General features: G+C 41.0%; 1 protein-coding gene across 2 annotated transcripts in view; it reads right to left on the reverse strand.

Moving 5' to 3' along the window:
• NR6A1 (nuclear receptor subfamily 6 group A member 1) overlaps positions 1–19,917 on the reverse strand; it is a 159,579-nt gene that overhangs the window by 126,247 nt on the left and 13,415 nt on the right. For both annotated transcript variants that reach the window (XM_059715752.1, XM_019495324.2), the window contains exon 2: positions 5,025–5,066. In XM_059715752.1, the coding sequence (XP_059571735.1) occupies positions 5,025–5,066 (42 nt within the window). The remainder of the gene's footprint in view (positions 1–5,024; positions 5,067–19,917) is intronic.

Raw genomic sequence — 19,917 nt, forward strand, 5'->3', positions numbered from 1 at the left:
AATTTTTTTTTTTATCTAAGAATTTATTTATTTTCTCCTCTGTCCCCTTAAGAGATTTTCATCTTCCCTACACACATCTGTTACTGCCAGACCTGCTTTTCAAAGCATTCATTTCTGTAGTCAGATAACACGCATCCTCAAAACTATGACATACAGCTGTCTTTGAAAACAACTATCTTTTTATCAGTTTGCAAAGAATTCCTAAACTACACACTCCATCAGCTTTAAATTCTATATCATATTAACCTCTGAAATGGGTCAGGACTAGGAATGGCAGGGAGGGTCAAGATGATTAGATCCCAGCAGGGTCTGGAGCCCCTTCAAAAGGACCCTTATCAGAAGAGATCCTGCTTCAAAAGTTTTCATAAAGCAGGTGCCCTCGTCCAACACATGAGCAGCAGCAGCAGCAGCACCACCAGTGGAGGTCTGTCTGGGAGACTGGGATGCCCTGAGCTTATGTCCAACACGGAGCTGGAGGCTGGACTTGCTTCTTATAGCATGCCAGGAAGGACAGACCCGGTTACAGACGGATCCGACTAAAAAATCCCAGATGGGGCCTAAACTCCAAAAAAAAAAAAAAAAAGTTTGGATTGAGGACAGACTCATCTGCCAGGAACAGGGTCAGCTGCAATCATGCATTAGGAAACGCAGTGCCGTCTCTACGCTCCTCAGGAATCATCACACAAGGACCAATTTGTGTTTTGAAAAGCAGGCCAGGGATCCTCAGCCATTGTGCCCCACTTCTTTTCTTTAGTAGTAATCACTACAGCTTTTTTCCTCATGATCTTGATATACAATTTTATGACTCCACTTCAGCAGGGTTATCACTTGTGTTTCTGTTCTCCTGATATCCCCAGTCTCCCAAGGGCAACAAGGGAGAGAATTTGAAGACTCTCCGTTTTGTTGCTAGCAAATTGCATTCCCACATCTAAGAGGCCAAACAATGCAGTAATACAACTCTACATTCCTCAACTCAGGAACTCACTCCCGGCAGCACAATTTAATTGCACGATACAAAGTTCACTCTTGGGCCAAGGTTTAATTTTTTTGTTTTATTTTTCTTGTATTCTTCCCCAATTTATTCCTTGGTGGGCAGGCGATTAATTGAAGAAAGTTACCATAATACTGTGGCTCCTCCTAGGTGGTCAGACATTTGTTTTTATGTAAGGTCGGCAGGCACAAACAAGGTAACAGTGTAAGCATTTACAACAGCCCGTTCTTATGGAAAACTGTAGATGTGTATGGAGTCTGCAGCAACAGTCATATGCTCATGTCACACAGGAGAATTTTACCAAGTTTTCTTCCTTGGTTGTTGAAAAGCTCGGTTTTGTTTCTTCCTTCCTTTGGCCCCATCTCCAAACGGCATTTCTTCCCAACAAGAACCCTTAATCCTTTGAGGGCACTAACAATCCTTTAACTTCATAGGTAGCAAAAAGGTACTTCATATATGATTTAGCAATCCCAAATGCCTGGAAGGAGTCTAATCTCATGGCCTATGAAAGAGCAGTTTGTGTAACTTCACATCCAGCCAAACTTTTACTATTAGTTTGTCATGTTAAAGTCATCTATTTTGCTGCTGAAAATGCATGCATGGTAAATGCATGCTACTGATATTGAAAAATTGGCATGGGAACAACTCCTTTAGCTTTCAAAAAAGGTTAAAGTAATGGGTCAGCAGATGGTCATTTGTAGGTTACCTGCTGCTGTTTGGGGGGAGGAGGGGTCAGCTGCCCTGCAAGTCAGCCAGATGGTGGAGAAGCTAGAAGTGGTCACCAGGAGTCAGCAGCAGCAGCGGCACAAGGAAAATGATCGTGCAAATAACTGAATCACTTACAGCAGTAAGCTACACCTGCAAACATCTGGAATCATTTCATTTGATAACTTCTGAATGACACTTGATAACCACCCACACACAAGACAAATGTGGGTAGGGTAAAGCAGTTCTCTAACAAGAGCTCTTTGGGTTTTTAGATGGTGAAGTCAAGTAATTGTGTCAGCTTAACACAATGGACAGGTTCATAACTGCAATATTTCTCATTGTTAATACCCAAACTCTTGAATTATTAACTGAAATAGTTTGCCACAATCATAATTAGATAGTTGTTTCTTTTTAATTAGCCTGTCATCAATGTCTTTTCAAATTAAAGCTAGTAGGACTGTGGACTCTAACATCCCCTCTTACAAGTTGGAAGGAATATCCAGCCATCATACTATGCTTCAAATGCCATGATAATCAAAAGCAAAAAGCCAGGAGGTGGGAGGGGGGAGGATCTCGCCCTGCTCAACAACTAAACTAGCTGCCAGAACTTGTATATATATTGGAAACTTACAGATTTAAAGCCTCATTACATAAAAAATGGATACTAAATATTTTCGTGTTTCTACTACATTATTAACAAAATGAGATTTAGAGCAAAATAAATGAATGACATTGCTTTTAAATCATAATAAAAGAAATGTTTTAAACTTTAAGTTTAAAAACAAGTTAAAACTGTATAGAAAAGGCACCATTTTATTCCACCCAGTTAAGGAGTGTTTTGTTTTAAGCCACTTGAACAAAGCCCACACAAAAAAAAATATTTCAAACCAAAAGCTCTTTAAAGCCAAGACGGCTGGTTCTCTTTTTCATCCTTTCTGCCTGCTCCCACAATTCATCACATACAACATGTTTAACTTGGAAGAAGAGTTTTAGCTAAAAGGGGGAGGGAGGGGGAAGAAAGATATGGATTAACAGCCAGCTAAAATTTTGGAAACAGGCTTGTTCCAAGAGAAGATAAAAAGGACAAAAGTCTACTTGACTATGAAGAACAGCTGTTGCCAATACAACTATTTAACCTTTGACCTTTTCTCCGGCCAATAAGTGAACAGTGCCAATTGTTTTCTTGTATTATATACTGTTTACAAGCCCTGAGTGGCATGAAAGGAATTAATAATTTAGCTCATGGAGCTGATGACCTTTATTGGGGTGCCTCCTATTTGCTGAACAGGAATCAGAGCAAAGAGCTGCCTTGAAGCCACAGGGTTGCTTTAAACGTTTCTCACTTTACAGCCTAATTGGGCACCATAACATAAATCAATTATTTCTCCTGTTTTAAGCAACAATGCTACCTATTCTTAACTGCTCGATTTCCAACTTCCCTTGTATCAAGCCAGGCCTTGTTCTTCGCATTTTATAGCTCTATAGTAAACATGATGGCAAAGAAAAGCTTGGTGAGCACTGCAGGATTACAGCTGTTTGGTAACACTAGCGAAAAAGGTTATGCTATTTTGAACTTCTCTTGACCTTTGACTGCCCTTGTCCCCGCTTATGCTAATTGAAGGGGTATATGGAGGCTACTCATAGAAATGAACTTAGCCTGAACCTGTGACATAGCATTGGACTTTGAAGATCTCTGGTGCACGAGTGTTTTAGTAACCCAACATACAGTTGTCATCTTTCCCAGTGTAAAGAGGTGATGGTCATTTGGACACCGCATGCAGAGAAGATGCAGATGTTCCTGGCATCCTTGGCAAGGCATCATGCCAGTTCAGAGGGCTACAGCCTCCTCCTCCCAGTGCTGCGGGCCAGCCACTTCCCAGAGCGCTAACAATTAAGACTCCACACCTGCAGCCCTATTACACCATGCACAGTCGTGTTCTGCAGCCCGGCATACCGAGCATCAGTAAAGGGCTCCTGTGAGTGGATGGCATCAATGAGCCAACGAAGATGGCGAGAGCACCCTTCTGGAACAGGGGATACAAACAAATCCGTGAAATGGGACTATCCCAAGCTTACGTAGTCCTAGGGAGAACAATGCAAGGGTTACTCAAAGATGCCTCAAGAACTGAAGCTGAGGCACCCGAATTCCCCGAGCAGAGCTGGGGGTGACATCTCCGAAACGGACCCCTCAGGTGTACAACTCTATTGCTTTACAGAATACACCTGAGTTATGAATGGGTCAGTGTTCATCAACTGGCCAAGAGCGTTAAGACCTCTCTCTCTCTCTATACTTTACCTTCAGTAGGGCCTTGTCTCACTTAATGACTGAGACAGACACTGCTTTTGGAAGTATTTTTCACTACACCCCAAACTTTAAAGATTGTTTCTACTAATAAAGTCTCAGAACCATGGCTACCTTCTATTTAGAAAAAAAAAAATCACAACAATTTAAAACTGTATGTAAGGCTTTCAAAAGTATATCTACCTTCAGTCACAAAAGCATGCATTTTACAATGCGTTTGTTCCTTTTAATTTTGTGCTTACTTTCTCTATTTCAGAACAGTTCTGGAACTTTTCTTATTATTTGACTCATATTCTAACAAAAGGGTTTCAGGATTTTCCTCCCTTTTAGTCACAGCATTACACAGGGTGGTAACAACCATTTCATGTTGGGAATGCATGCCTGAAAGAATTTGGGGGAAATGCCGCAAATTCTTGGTAAGTCAGTAGCTGTGGTTCACAGAATACTCTTTTCACAGACAGCCTTAGCTGACATTGCATAAAAGGCACCGCAGAGACCACTGGCTGCCAACGAATAATCCCAAATTAAGGGGATTTTATTCTAATAATAGTACATTATTATGTTATGCAGAACACTCTCAAAATTCAGATCACAAGGTGGCCAGCATCCCCACCAGAGATGAGAGCAGGACCAGGAACCACATGCACACCTTCTGGCTGTAGGCAACCTAATAGAGATTGCTTATTCCCCCTGCCCCCCAGTGAGAAGTAACTGCCCCTTACTTCAGAAACACCACCCTCCAGCAAAGGTGTGGAAGGGCCACTCACAAGCTGCAAGCAGAGAGGTCATCAGGATGAGACAAATGCCATTAGAAGTGCAAGCAGCTCTGGAAAACCTTCCTTTCCTGATCCCCAGCTAATCAAGTGATAGGGATCGGCACCTCCAAGGTTAAATGAAGACTTGCTCAAGTACTTTATGATTTGTAATATAGTCTGCATTCAATCAATACCCAAAACAATTGTGCTTACTGCACCAACCCTTCTATCTCTGGGTAAAACAAAACTTTTTACAACTAATACTTACTGGTAGGTGGCTCATGCTCTGTTGAAGGCTCTTGACAGAATCCTGAAAGGGCATGGGAGGAGAGAAAAGAGAAAAAATCATGAGCATGGAGTGGGGTTTTCTGTGGTTTTTTTGTATAAATACAGCAACATGGAAAGGTTATACAATTCATTTGTGGATGACACCAAACCGAGTGGAGCTACAGACACTCTGGAGGGTAGGACTAGGATTCGAAATGACCTGGAAATGATCCTACATTAATCAGATGAAATGCAAGGACAACTGCGAAGCCCTGCACTTTGGACAGAATATCTGCATGCAGAAATACAGGGATGTGGGGGTCACAGCAGAGAACAAGATCAATACGAGCCAACAGTGCGCTCTTGTTGCAAAATGTCCAAGAGCATACTGGTTTGCATTAAACAGGACCGGCCCTTCCAAGTCAAGGGAAGTGATTCTTCTGCTCTATTTTTCATTAGTGGGGAGGTCTTACCTCCAGTTGTGTCTAGTTTTGGGGCTCCAGACTTCAAGAAAGACATGGGCAGATTAGAAAGAGCCCATGGAATAACAAAAGAAATTGGAGGCCTGGGAAAAAATTACTTTTGAGGAAAGGCTGAAAGAACTAGCCTTACTTAGTCTGGAGAAGACAAGACTGAGGGAAGATCTGATCACAGTCTTCAAATACCTGAAGGACAGGTTAAAGCCTGTTCTTCGTGGCCATATGGGACAGGAGCAGGAAAAATGGTCTCGAATGGCATTACAGTAAATTTAGGAAGGACCTCTCTCACTACGAGGGTGGTTAAACACTGGAACAGGCCACCTAGACAGGTCGTGGAATCGACATCCCTGGAAACTTTCAAGAGCGGGTTAGACAAATACTTGACTGGCATGTTTTAGTCAAGGATGACCATACCTTGAGCAGGGAAGTGGACTAGGTGACCTCTTGATGTCCTTTCTAGCCCTATTTTTGGGGGTCTATGAGTCTTTCAGCTGTTTAACCATTTCCATGCTGGTTATCCACATTGTAAGTTAAGAGCGTGGTATGACTTTATACATTAAAATCAAGCTGGTGAATTGCATCAGTAAGTAAATTTCAAGCATTATTATTTATACCATATTGAGTACTTAAGTATTTTATCCACTTAGCTTAAAACAACATTTTTAACAGTAGACACAGTGAAGTAACGTCTTGAGAATGCGCTTTGATACCTCAATGACAAGGAACCTACAATTCTCTTTACAGACTTGGTGAGAAGGCTTCCAAGGCTCTCAGCTGAATAAAGTAATTCAGATCTCATTTAATCTGACAGCATGGTCATAGACTAGTGAGAGCCACAAAGAAGGAGCCATTATAAGCTTGATTATTAAATATTTGTATAATGTACAGAATTGCACTTTCCATGATTATATCTCTACGCAGACCATCTAAAGCTTGTGTGCCATGTTAATCCCACGAAAAGCAATGATAAGGGATTTGTACACCGTTTCTCTTTTTCAGCAGGATAAGGATAAGCTACTGTAATAATGCCTAGGCACAAATGCCTACCATGCCATCAATATCTAAAACTATTCCATCTTCCAGAAACAATGCTTCTCCCTTTAAAATTAGTTTAGAGTAAAATACACCCTGGGTCACAGATGTTGTATGGCAACATGAGTTACTAGTTACCTACCATTTTAGCTAAAAGCACCATGAAATATATTAACATTTGATTTCTTTGAAGAGAGTTCTAAATTATATTTATTAATGCAATGTTTTACTTCTGTTAACTACTTTCAGAGATATTTCTATTTAAAATACTCAGTTTAGTTATAGCTTCCTCATGATTCTTCTGCCCAGAACTTAAATACAAGTTTTTTCAGTAAAAAGAGGGTTTTTTTGTTTTGTTTTAAAGAAAAGCACAGAACTGACACTGGTTGGCCTTGGTTAAATTATTTGGGACATTCTCATGCTTTCCCACACCATTTCCATGATCTGGTTTCTAATCCCTTATCCAAAACCACCACTTTGTTCCTGGTTATTTATTCTTTAAACATAAAAAGGACACATTCCACACTGAAAGGCTTCCAATTAAGATACAGAAACAATCAGTTTGTATTTACATCAACAATGACTACTTTCATAGCAGCTCTTAGGATGACAATGCATCTGTTTGCCTTTTTACTTCTTAGTGTGTTACAAACCTCCAAAGCCAGTCAAAATGCACTAAAAACCATGCTCAACTAAAAAAAACAAAAACAAACCCCCAAAAAGCTTGGCATAAAAATTCAATATTTACAACCAAAAAAAATCTCAATATATTTTCAGCACCAAAACCACCACCTGACCGGTTTACTGCAAATCAATGCCACCCATTATCTGTTATATGGACTCCCCGAGGCAAACCTGTACACACATGTAGAGTCTGCTACAGCTTTCCAATATCATTGTATCACTTCCGACTTTTTTTGTTAGTCTTCCCAATAAAAGTCTTTCAGGATTCGATTGTTACAGTGAAAAGCTGCCATTCAGAATTCGGCTACCCTGGGATAGGGATTGTGTGCAAGAGACAAGGAGAAATGTCAAGGGAAATCCAGTTCTTTTTGTTACCACCCATCTCCCTGCCTGCTCTCCACCATGTTTGCAAATAGTATTAGCTCCTGCCGTGTGCAATTGCAAAAGCTCTTTTCTTTGTCTGGAGTCATTCCCCATCCACATCTGCCTAGTGCTATTCTTATGTCTGTAGGATGCCATCTTTGTCATTGGCTTTTGTTTTAGATGTGAGGACGCCATTCTAAAACAAGTTTGGAAAACGTATCAGAAACTGCTTGAAATCATTCAAAACAGAACAGAGCAGGGGCAACCAACCTCATGCATCTTAAGTTGCTCCTCTCTAGTTGCTCTGTTATTTTTCCATACCAATTTAATCCACGTTTTTAAATACAACCTTAACACGACTAAAACTTGGATAAAAAAGGGATTTTGCAGTAAACAGAGCAAAGAAAACCTGAAATTAGATTAAGTTCTTCTCTGAACTTTATACAAACAAGACTGCATTTTGGTGTCCATATAGAAATGACAAGCACATTTTAAAAGCTTTTTAATGGTTTAGGCTTCTTAAGATTTTTATGGTTATAATTTTATAATGGTAAAAGAATTGCCAAAACAACTGTTGTTAAAACATACCCATTCCGAATTTGCCGTTTGATGCATCTGAATCGCACACAAGGAAAACAGATTCTATTTGAATATAGCTAGAAATCCCATCCTTTAAAATACACATTGTTACAAGTATAAAGGGGCTAAGAATTGGTTCTCAGACCAGTAAGTCACTTGGACTCATATCTGCAGACAATAATGCTCCTCCAAATACTGTCCCAGCTTCTGCTACTGTCGAAGCGGATTCAGAGGAAAGAATACCACTCTTCCTGCTCATATTTGGCATTTCTACAGTCGGTGTCACTTCTGTTTCCAATTGCCCTCTGTAAGAGGATGTCATCAGCTAAACGTACAACTAAAGCAAAAAGAGAAATGCACTATAAACCCCTTATTTAAAATAATGGAAAAGAAAGAGGCATACCACTATTATGGAAAGGATGCTCCTAACCTGACTCTCTGTCACTTATTTGTTGTTGCACACACAAAATCCAGTGAACTTCAGCGGTTAGAGGGCCCCGTTAGACATGCACCGACCATATGACAATTCTCCTTAACTCTGCCTTGGACAGTCACCTTGCTGGGGTCACCTGACCCCAGGTGTCTTTCCTGTCTAGTGCAGGGGGACTGGACCTGATGATCTGCAAGGTCCCTTCCAGCCCCTAACATCTATGAATCTATGGAAGCTACTTCACCTTTGTAACCTGGAAAACTGAGTTTAGCCTTCTTTCCCTGGACGCTCAGCACAACACGCTCCAGCCGTCCTCCCCAACTCTGCTCTGACATCTGTAACACTGATGACCCAGCACATGCCACACAAGGGACCATTCAACCGCTCTCCACCAGTGAGCAGGAGCATGTGCTTGTAATGGGAGGTCTGGGCACAGAATTGGAGACGACGCTCTTGGGCAATGGACCATTTACAAACAGACTGTCGTGACAGCCCGAGAGCTGTTTTTTCTTCTTCTTTTTTTAAACTTACTGTTTATGATGGGAGAAAAACTGAGCACCCTGGAGAAGCCAGCAGGTCGTGTCATCACCCTGAAACGAGGGGCATTATAAAAAGGACAACTCCCGAAGCAGAATCAGATTAGGAAAAGGCAGGAAATATTTATACATGTGGTGGATGACTGACAGTGGCAAAAACAAAATACTCCCTCTTTTTCTTTGTTCACGTGCCCTGTTCACATGCCAATTGAGAACACGTTTAAAGTTTCCAGCTACTTAGTGAGTAAAGTGCCTATTTGCAAAGCATCTATATGCACTAAAACCCCAGAGAAAAGCCACCCAGTCCAAATACGCAGCACTTCAGACAAATCCAACAAAGCCACCCCCCAACAAAAGAGCTTGGATCCCTAACTAGCACCAAGAAGGGAGAGAAAGGAGATGTAAATACAACAAGAACCATCCCTTCTTCCCCTCCCCCCAAGTAATCTAGCTAAAATAAATAGGGCTTCCAGCACGTCCTCAATGAGAAATGCTGGGGAAATGCCAGGACCCAGCCAGGAGAGTCTCGAGCCCTCGTTAAACCTGAGGATGCCACAGATAACCGACCAACTCACCAAGTGTAACGACTATCCAGGAACGGATGCAGTCACCCCCAGAACAGTTTTCATATCTTATTACCCAAGTCCTTCATAACGTGTCAAGTGCCTGAATCACATCCTCTGACAATTAAGCAAGCTGTGCAGCTTGCAGATGGTGGGTATGACAGATGCCCTTGTTCCTATTTGAAAAACTGCAGAACACAACAGCTCCTCTGCAACTATTGTGCAGCTCTCCAGAGTAAAAGCTTTTGGTAAAAATTAGTTGCACTCACATCCCATGGAAAAACAAAAACCCTCATTAAGGTTGGGCACCGAGCACCCCAGAAATTAGGAGGCAAGTGCTAGTTACACCCGTCTGAGCACCAGGTCCAATATTATCCCCTAGTAAGATTATACAAGGGAATCAGAAGGACATAAATTTTATCACTAGATCTGTAAGCCTCTTCTCATTTGTGGTTTTTTAAGGACTATGAAAGAATACTATCAGTAGATAAGAGCTAATACTCACTATTACCGCAAATAGACTGCTTCAGAAAAGCAGCCCTGTGCTTTGGAAACTCATTAGCTGAAAAACAATAGGATCAATTCCTGTCCACCTGCTGCTCTCTTACCCTATCAATAGGCTCCTGTCCCAATATCAACAGGTCGACCCCGACCTGGCCACCCATAGAGGAGACACTGAAGTTTTCACATGCGATGCCTGAGCATACTCTGACATGAGCCAGCTTATTCAGCAAACTGGAAGACATCAAACAGCCTTTTTCTTTTCTTTTTTTAACAACAAGCATAAACCTCGAGCAGTACCACTTCCAACTGCAAGATACTGAGTGAAACAATTCATAGCAGTATTTATTAGACATTGAGATGCATGTGCACCAATCCTCCCAAATTCTTTCATTAATGCCTGGAGCACTGTATCCTTCTCCCTCTTCCCAGCTAAAGGAAGCCTATTATATAAAAGGGAGATGCCACATCTTTAACCTTTCACCCCATAGGCTTTCAAGTCAGAGGCAGAATGAGTTAATCATACACGTGAAATAAATCACGAGAGGATTTTTTTTATTTTAAGATTACAAAATCCCATTGAGAAGCTCTAAGATAGCAATTTGATGTGTATATTGAGTTATTCTCTTAAAAAAAAAATATATAAGTTAAAAGTTCCAACTTGTATTTACCCTAGATAAATATTCTAATATGAAGGTACAAAACAAGTAACTTTCACATGCAGCTAATCTGCTTCTGGTGTTAAAAGGCAAATTCAAGGGAAGGTGCATTACTGGGAAAACCTCGTCTTTTTTAGCTTAACATCCTCAATGCATACAATTAGAAAAGGTTTCACAGCCAGCATCATTCCTCAGCTGAGAAGGGATGGGATTCCATGGGTACTGTTTGGAAAACATAGTTCCATGAAAAATCTTGTATTTACTGAGTACAGCACCGTCATCCACTAAATTAGGGGTCGGCAATCTTTTGTCACTGCAGGCCTGAGCTTGCAACCCAGTCCCCTTGCCACGGGTCTGAAATCTCTACCACTTGAGTGCCAAAGCTGCCTGCACTTACCCTGGCAGCACATACCTAGCCCATGTAGGTAAGCTCAGGCATAAGAAAGCAGCAGGGAGGGCTGCAGGGAGGGTGGGCAGCTTGGCACAGCTGCGTTCTGCCCACCTCCTGTGCCACCACTGGTTGGATCCAGCCCACAGGCCATAGGCTGCTGACCTCTGTACTAAATGATCTCAAAACACATAAGATTTGACTTAACAGCTCCAAAAAATAATTAAAATAAACCAAGAGCAACTAAACCTAACCAAGAGAAACTAAAACTATTTCAATTTAAAAGACAGACAAAGCAAGGCATGGAGAGGTTATGACTTGCCCATCGTCAGCAGAAAGCCCAAAACTTATTTCCCGGGTTGCCTGCTTCAGCCATAAGACAATCCTTTCTTTGTCCCAAAATGAACTTTTACCTAGACTGCAAGGTCTGAAATGCAAAATCATGTCATTACATATACACGCCCTACTACAGACAAATAACTAATCTCAGAAAAGAAAAGTTTAAACTTAATTCCATGCAAACTTTACACCTCGCCGTGAAACTCAGACGCAACTCATTTTAAAGAAGACTTTCAGATTGGGGGAGAGGGGGCAGTGCTGATAGGGTCCCCAATACTAGTATTTGTAGGTTTATTTTCAAAAAGTCCTATTGCATGCATGTCCAGTGCTTGAAGTTTACATACTTTGAATGTCATCTCCTTCAGAGGGCTTGTTTTAATTCTTACCAATGATGAGAATTGCAGCATGCTTGATTTAAAAAAAAAAAAAAATCCAATTTTTGTGACTAGAGTGAAAAACCTGACACAGTCAGTGACTTGAGTTCTCCCAGGGGGCTGGGCCCGATGATCTTGCAAGGTCCCTTCCAGTCTTAATGCCTTTGCAATCTATAAAAGCGATAAAGAGCTAGTAATGCTGCACAACTGAGATCTGTACTGCTTCTGCTACGCTTCCTCCACGTGTGGTGCAGTCACCCTTAAGTCATCAGTCGGTACTACTCTTAATAATGTTTCTCTTTATGAAGCTGCAGCATTCGTTTGAAAACTGACCTACGGGTCAGTCTTTCAGGCTTAGCCAGCTGGCTAAGAAGATGGACATGGGCACGTCCGTGCACTGCTATCATGCACCCAGAATACTGCAGGTCTGCTCAGAAATAAAGTGCTCTTAGCACTGTTCTCCCAGGACCTCATTCAGAGCCATTACAGCCAAAGGGAAGCCTTGCACGGAAACCACATCCATACACCTCTGTCATACTTGCAAAGAGGCCCATTTTTTTCCAGTTGCCCAAAAGTGATGGATAAACACCAGAGTTCTGGCAGCTTCCAGCAGTGGTTTCTCTTTAAATCATTCAGCTTAGCTTTTAAAAAGCTCACGAATTGCTTTAGAGTAACAACAAGTCATCTGTACTGGGGTTTGCGCTCTGTATTCAGTATCGGAGGAGGAGAAGGAGCAGCAGAGAAAGTGTGTTCTGTAGGGTGACATTTGCTCCCATGTTTTTTCCCCCTGGCAATCATCTCAACACATGCCCAACATCCTTGCATCTTACGGTTCAGGGGTGGACTCATACTCATTTCCTCTCCTGGATTGTTACTTAGGTGGGGTTAAATGAATTGCTCTGTAAGATCCAAATGAGAAGAGGCTCTTCCCACCTCCCCTGTTCGCTCCTTCACTCTTCATCACTGTCACGTTTCACAGATGGCCTGTGTTCTGCTTGATCGGCAATGTGGTACCAAGGCTTGTCATCTGAGCACTGGCCCAACTGCCCTTCCTCTCCGGCACTGTGCTGACCACCAACTGTTTCCAAATCTGAAACATCTTTCTTCATTAAAGGGATTTAATCCCACTACGGTTTGCTCCTTATTAGCCCAAGTACAGGACCGCTGGTTTTGGCGCTGTTCTCCTTCTCAAAGCACGAGTATCAAAAGTACACAAAAATAAAGGCATCTTTTAAAAGACATACAAGTCTGTAAGTGATTCCAGGCTATGAGACTACCTTAATCACAATGCAATGGAAAGTGAAATGCCCACGGATTTACCTAACATACACATTTATGGCAACATTATTTGAAAACATTTCATAAGTGAACACCACTTTCCTTCCCATCAATTAGCCTCTTCCCTCGTCTGCTAATAACAATATTGCAGTCAGTGTACTTCCTACACCCAGCCCTCAAGTCAAATCAATTCAAACAGTTTAATTTGAGTCCCCTCTTGTAATTTTAGTCTTTGAACCACCCAAGAGCAAAACGTACAATGAGTTAAGACAAGAGGAATCAAAGCTCTGCTCGTGGAGCAATGACACGTTCAGTTCCACGGCACATCCGCCGATTGAGACGGGGAAGCGAGTTGGGATGCCGGGTTTCATACTAAGGGTAGAGACTGACAGCCCAGAGGTCACAGGTTGGAGGCCATAGCAGCAGTGCTCATGGCGCAGCCCCGTCAGATTCCAACGATTCTGCCAATTCTGCTAAATACCTTATTACAAGGACACAAAAAAAGAAAGGATTTTAATGAGGGCAGCTACTACTTTTGAAGGCAAGAGTGGTACTTTATAACCAAAAAAAAAAGCCTTTTGTTTAACAAACACCTTTCGGGCCTCCCACAATAAGAAATATGGAAGAATTCTTCGAATTAATAGGGCAACATGTCGTGCAACTTTGGGTATGCAGAAAGATGCAACTAACGTTAGAGCACTGGCCGTCCTCTGACCTAGCTGAAACGATCGGTACAGCAGCTTCGAATTAAAGGTGTTTTGTTCCAGTTCGGAATGGAACAATTTCAAATAAATTCTCAACCTCCAAGGAAGACCTCTGGCTCCTCACTGCCCGAGACTCGGGAACGCAAGGCTGTAAAGGCTCTCCCTGATCACGGAAAATCAGTCTTCTGCGTTCCAAGCAACTAAAAAGGGGTCTATAAAATCAAATCTGGCCCCTCTCACATAGTACTGCTATAAAGCACAAGAGGTAAAAACATGCTGCAGGTAGAGAACAAGGCAAGACGAGAGTCACTAAAGCCAGGGCTACTGAAATGGCAGGAAATTTGTTAGGTTACGATCTACTCGGATTACCCTGCAAGAAGAGTCATACCCTGCACTACACAGGAAGGGAAGGGGGGAGGAACCCCAGTCCTTCCCCGTCTCACCTGGGGGACAGGTTCCTTTCCGACTCCAAACCTGGTGACCAGTTTGACCCCGAGCGCAAGAGCAAGATCAACTCCGCCACACATTGGAAAGATTTCTAAATACTAGTACAGGCACAAGAACAGCCCAGCTAAACTCTCACTGTTAGCTGTAGTGTTCAATGCTTCAGAGGAAAAAGGGGGAGGAAACAGCACCCAAATAACAGAATAATTCAGTGGCCAAAGGGGTGAGAAGAACTTTCCCTGCCTCCTACAAGCAACTAAGAGAACCCCTGAAACATGGGATCACAAGACACTTCAAGGAGACCGAGCTTCCCATCATCACCATCATGGAAATGCCAATGACATGAATCCACATATGACATATGCTCATTATTTTTTCTTATGGAGAAAGTAAAGGAAAGAAATAGAAGCGCCAACTTCTTCCAACCCCTTCACTCTTCCTCTCAGAAAGTCATGCACACTGGATTGAAGTGTTCCAAACCCCCAGAATTTCAGTTTTCAAGTCTTAGGCTATTTAGAAGTTTGCAAGCCATTTTTCTTACTGCTTATTTTAATATAACACCAGAGGTACTTTTTTTTTAAAAAAAAAACTTCAAAGTACTAAACCCAAAGAGAACACAGATCTAAAACGTCAATCTGATGAGACTTATGTGGAAAAAGGAGATGGAAGTATCTATATCTTCCATATCAATCCACAAACTATTATGTCAACACATTAATTCCCATTATCTCTTGCCAGTACTGCGTATAAATTAACATTTTATGATGTTAAACTGTGTTATTAAGACCACAAATGAGTCAAGGATAATAAAAACAAAAATCAAACTGACTCTATTATACTTGAGCAATATCTGTTTCAGAAACTGCTGAAGCAGGAAGACGCTCTTACCCTATTACAAAATAATCTAATCAAGAACCATAAAAAGGTTTATGATGCAGTTATAATTAGGACCATATAAAGCATGTCTGTTGGAATATATACAGCATCAACACTATCCTGAACATTTCATGTGATGTGATTGGCAGCGTTTTTGTAAGTGCTGGGAACCACAATAAAGCAGAAAAGCTTGCTGGATGCTTTAAAAGAGCTGATTAAAGTGGGACAAAGTTAATAAAGAAATACAAAACCTGAACTTTCCAGATGCTTGCTTCAAATGTTATCTTTCAATAACCCAAGATTCACAAGCAATTCAAAAGCAACTTGCAACAAATGTGGAGGAGTAGTTAGTAAAGAAACATTCTGGCTTAGAGCTGCCATTTAATTGCTCATGATTTTAAAGCCAGCTTTTACTGAAAAACCCATTGCAATTTAAAAAGTTGAGATCTGAATTTAGGAGAGGTTCAACCACAGACAGAGATGTAACCAAAATAGAGAGCTTACCAAGTACAAATAAATATTTGTAAAATTTACCAGTATATTCACTCCACTAGGAAAAAAATTTATCATCTGATATGGGACTAAAACACACAACCAATGACTGCATTGCATCACTACAGGAAAGACATTTAAGCAACTAAACTTAACCATATTTCCGATAACTTAACCAATATGTAATAATATTTGATGGAAGTGTAAGCTTACCTCTTAATTTCCTAGGTTTGTAGCACTTCTTATTCTTGTACATTTAAAAGTATTACATGGATTTTGCAATTATGTCACTGGTTATACTCAACAGCTAGATAAAGTAGTCTTTAAAATTATCTGGAAATAATGATAGTAGTGTAAAGGGGAACAGACAACTTTTTTAGATACCCAAGGATAAGGAATACTTAACACTTTTTCCGTGAAGGGAGGGTGTGGTGTGCTTGCTTCCTACCCATTACATGGGCAACATTACAGCTCTTGGACAGATCTTATTTGGAGTCAATTAGGGTTTGTTTACAGCACATTTAAAAAGTTCTCAGGTCAATACTCACATAGGAGATGCCTCTGTGATATATGTACCCAGCTAGTATGTCATAGGTTCATTTAAGTTGAGGAATTTCCACCTATGACTACATGCCAATCAAGAATAAAACCAACACACACACACACAGAACTGGACCTGCATCTGCTTACCTGCAAGTCCAAAGTAATGTAGAGGGGCCAAAATAAAACAGTAACAGTCTTGGAAAGTACAGCTAATTGAGAGCAAATGCATCCTTCTTGCTGTGGCCAGGCAGTGACTTCAATTTCCTTTAAAATACATAGCAATGGTGGGGTCTAATTCAGAGCCCAGAGGTTAAACCTGCACCCGACACATACCACATTCAGATTCTGCAGAATGCAGTGTTTCACTTAAAAAAGAAAATTAAAGCTGGGATGATTGTGGCAGCAAGGCACCCTCAGAACGTGAGCAGGTAAGAGTCATTCTCCCGCGGCACAGCCACCCACCGGACAAGTGACACTGAACACAACCATGCTAAAAAGACTGGGCCTCTAAGGGAACCTTCCCCCCGCCCCAACTCCATTCAAACTTCCCATTGCTGGCAGGTGGACTGTATTACATTATGTACGCTTGGGAATGTCATTTATCTCTACTACTTTATTTTCACATACTATTGTGTTAAAGCACCAAGATGCTCCAATGATAGGCTGATATGAGTAAATTCTCTTTAATTGGACCAGAACCTAGATTTCCAAATCACAGGTCAAGGCCCCCACAATGGCTTACCTGTATAAGCAACAAAAGCATTGGACGCTGTGCTCTTAATCTTCCAGTCCAGGTACCAATAACTTAAAATAAGTAACTGGTAGTTTATATTATTACTAACCCACTGTCTTCATTAAGTTAGATTCTGTTTCATTTTGCTGGTTTGAGTACATCCCAAACAGTAATGCATGCTGCTTCCATGCTTAGTACCCATTCTCCAGCAGATGTAAGTTATGTCTCTTTTGGAAACTAAGGTGCTTAGCCATCAGTCAAGTCTGCAGACAGACTTTGCACTTCCAAGATGACCATATCCAAGAGCAAACGTGGAATCCTGGAGTGGAGTATGGGGAACATCCCACTTTAAATCCATTTCACAGATGCATACAATTATAACCGCAAGCATATGCCCTCTGTCAATACCCATTCAGAAAGATTTTATTAGATTAATTTAATCTGTCAAGAGAAGAGAAACTGCTGTAGGTCATTCTATAATACTAGCCAACATCACAGACATCAGCATTTTGTAAAGGCCATTTCAGCAAAAGAAAATTGTTTCTAATACTTACATAAGAGCCTGACCCTCCTGGAAGACTCCCCACAGACCCAGTTAATTCTCAGTTAATATGCAGCATGTGCCAGCACATCTCCTCTGGTCTTTACTATACTAACACACCTCTCGCACGCTGCAAGAACGAACCCTCTGCGATACAGATTCCTGCCTTTGTTCCTTTCTTAGGCTGGAGCAAGACCGTCAGAAAACATGATGATCACTCATAGGCAGCTAACGCTCAGGTTTTCATTCAGGGGAGTTCTGCCTCTTCAAATAAGTTCGCTGTATCAAGGTAAATATTTCAGGAATGGACTCCTGCTTGATGGCAATACTGCTTGAAGTCTGCAGTGATTTCATTACAACACAGCATTTAGGACTTACTTTACTTAAATATGTGATGCAGCCTTTTTCCATCCCCTTCTTTGACTAAACATCAGTTAGCTCAAAGCTAACCATCCATCTCACCAACTTCACATGACTAAGATTGCGAAGGGATCTCTGCAGATGAACATAAAGCAGAGCAACCAATCTTAACCACAAAAAAAAAAAAAAAAAAATCACTTCAGAAAAACCACTAAAAGAGCAGCTGACATTTCTATTGCCTTGCCCAGGGCTCAGCACTAAAAGGCTGGCTCAATTCTTTTCTTACAATTTACAACTCTGTGGCATGCACAAGCATTAAACCTGGGAAACAAAAAAAAGATTTTTCCTAAAAGTATATATCATGGCTTTTTCCTTTCACCTACATTTCTACAATACTAACTTAAAGGCTTCTTCCACAGAACATGGTCATAGAAGAAAGTGAATTCACCTTCACCTAAAGAAATCATTGCCTGATGTCTTAAACATTTTTTATCAGAGAGGAAAGTGTTTTTTTGTGGGGGGGTTTTGGTTAAGTCTTTATTGTAGCTCTCTTAAAACCTGATGAACATTTTGGATTTAAGAGCTCGTCTAACTATCCCAACTATGCAGCTGGTCCAATAACAGATATCACCCTAAGAAATCCTTGCCCCTCACACCATTCCTGCACCATCACGACTACAACATCATGTTAACAGACCATAACTTAAGATATCAGGAAATTCCTTTTATAAGCATCTCAGCTTCTCATCTCCCACATTAAAAGGTGAGGGCACCGTGTCTTTACACACTGATCCACTGATTATACTATCCACTCATTTATACGATTTAACTTGGAAGTACTGAGAGCAATTTTTGATGATGTACTAAATTAAGCTACAGTACACAAACAGCAACCTCTTTCTAATAAATTTACTGATGGAAAACCAGAAAAATTAAAGTTGCAGCAAAAATTGTTCGTTTTTAACTGTCAGTTATATATGGGGGAAAAAAAAGCTGCATCCATTTATACATGATGCTGGACTTTGAGACAAAATCCAGGACTCAAAAGCTGCTACGACATTAGGCCAAAGGTTGTTCCAGAGAAATGTGTCAACAAAGATGGCATGGGTCCAGTTTAGATAGGAAGGGAGAGTGCACCAGAAAGGTTAAAACCACAGGGAAGAAATGCTGCTGCATACCTTGCAGCGCGGGCAATGTAGCCATGCATTAACCTTGACGGATCGCACGTGACAGCAATAAACAAAGCACGTGACCCGGCTGTTGGGACGCGCAGGCTGTACGCTGGCCGGGACAAGAGACCCCGCTCAGAACTCACTCCGGGATGAACAGCAAAAGTTTTATTTCTGAAATTATACCGTGAACAGACCCATTCCTCGAGGAACTTTTACTCCCCGCGCTTTGCTTAACGAGTTCTGTCTATGAGATCTATACGGTTTTAATGGCTACTAAAGATGTATTTTAGCAAAATGACAATATGAGAAAACATTTACATTTAAAATTAGCATTTCTATTGACGTAGGATTTTAGCAATTATTAGCAAGCATGTTAATGGATGCAAAACCACAAACAATGAAGCAGCTCTGAGCACGCTATGCTCTGAGCGTTTTAATTTGGATCAATAACTTGTTTACACAGGTGAAAGGTTAAAGTCATTACATGTTTTTATATTTTATTGATAACTTAAAATTGCATTCCCTGCAATGCTAAGGAAATGGCAACATTGCCCAATAAAGTATGGGAAGAATAAAGCTTTTAGCTGTAAGTATCTCACTGTAAGAGAAACACCAAAAGCTGAATTTGAAGCCTGAACAAAACATCCAAAAATGCTTTGCGAACATTGTTTTTAAAATTAAAATGCCTGGGTGCATCTGATAACAATGTAACATTTAAAATGGCATTCTGGAATATTTCAAACCATCTTCAAAAAAACTGAGCAAACTGAGATGGAAGAGTTTCCAATTACAAGAAAAATAAGAAAATGAAATGAAAGCATAGT

Source organism: Alligator mississippiensis, chromosome 12 (assembly GCF_030867095.1).
Source record: "Alligator mississippiensis isolate rAllMis1 chromosome 12, rAllMis1, whole genome shotgun sequence".
NCBI lineage: Eukaryota > Metazoa > Chordata > Crocodylia > Alligatoridae > Alligator > Alligator mississippiensis.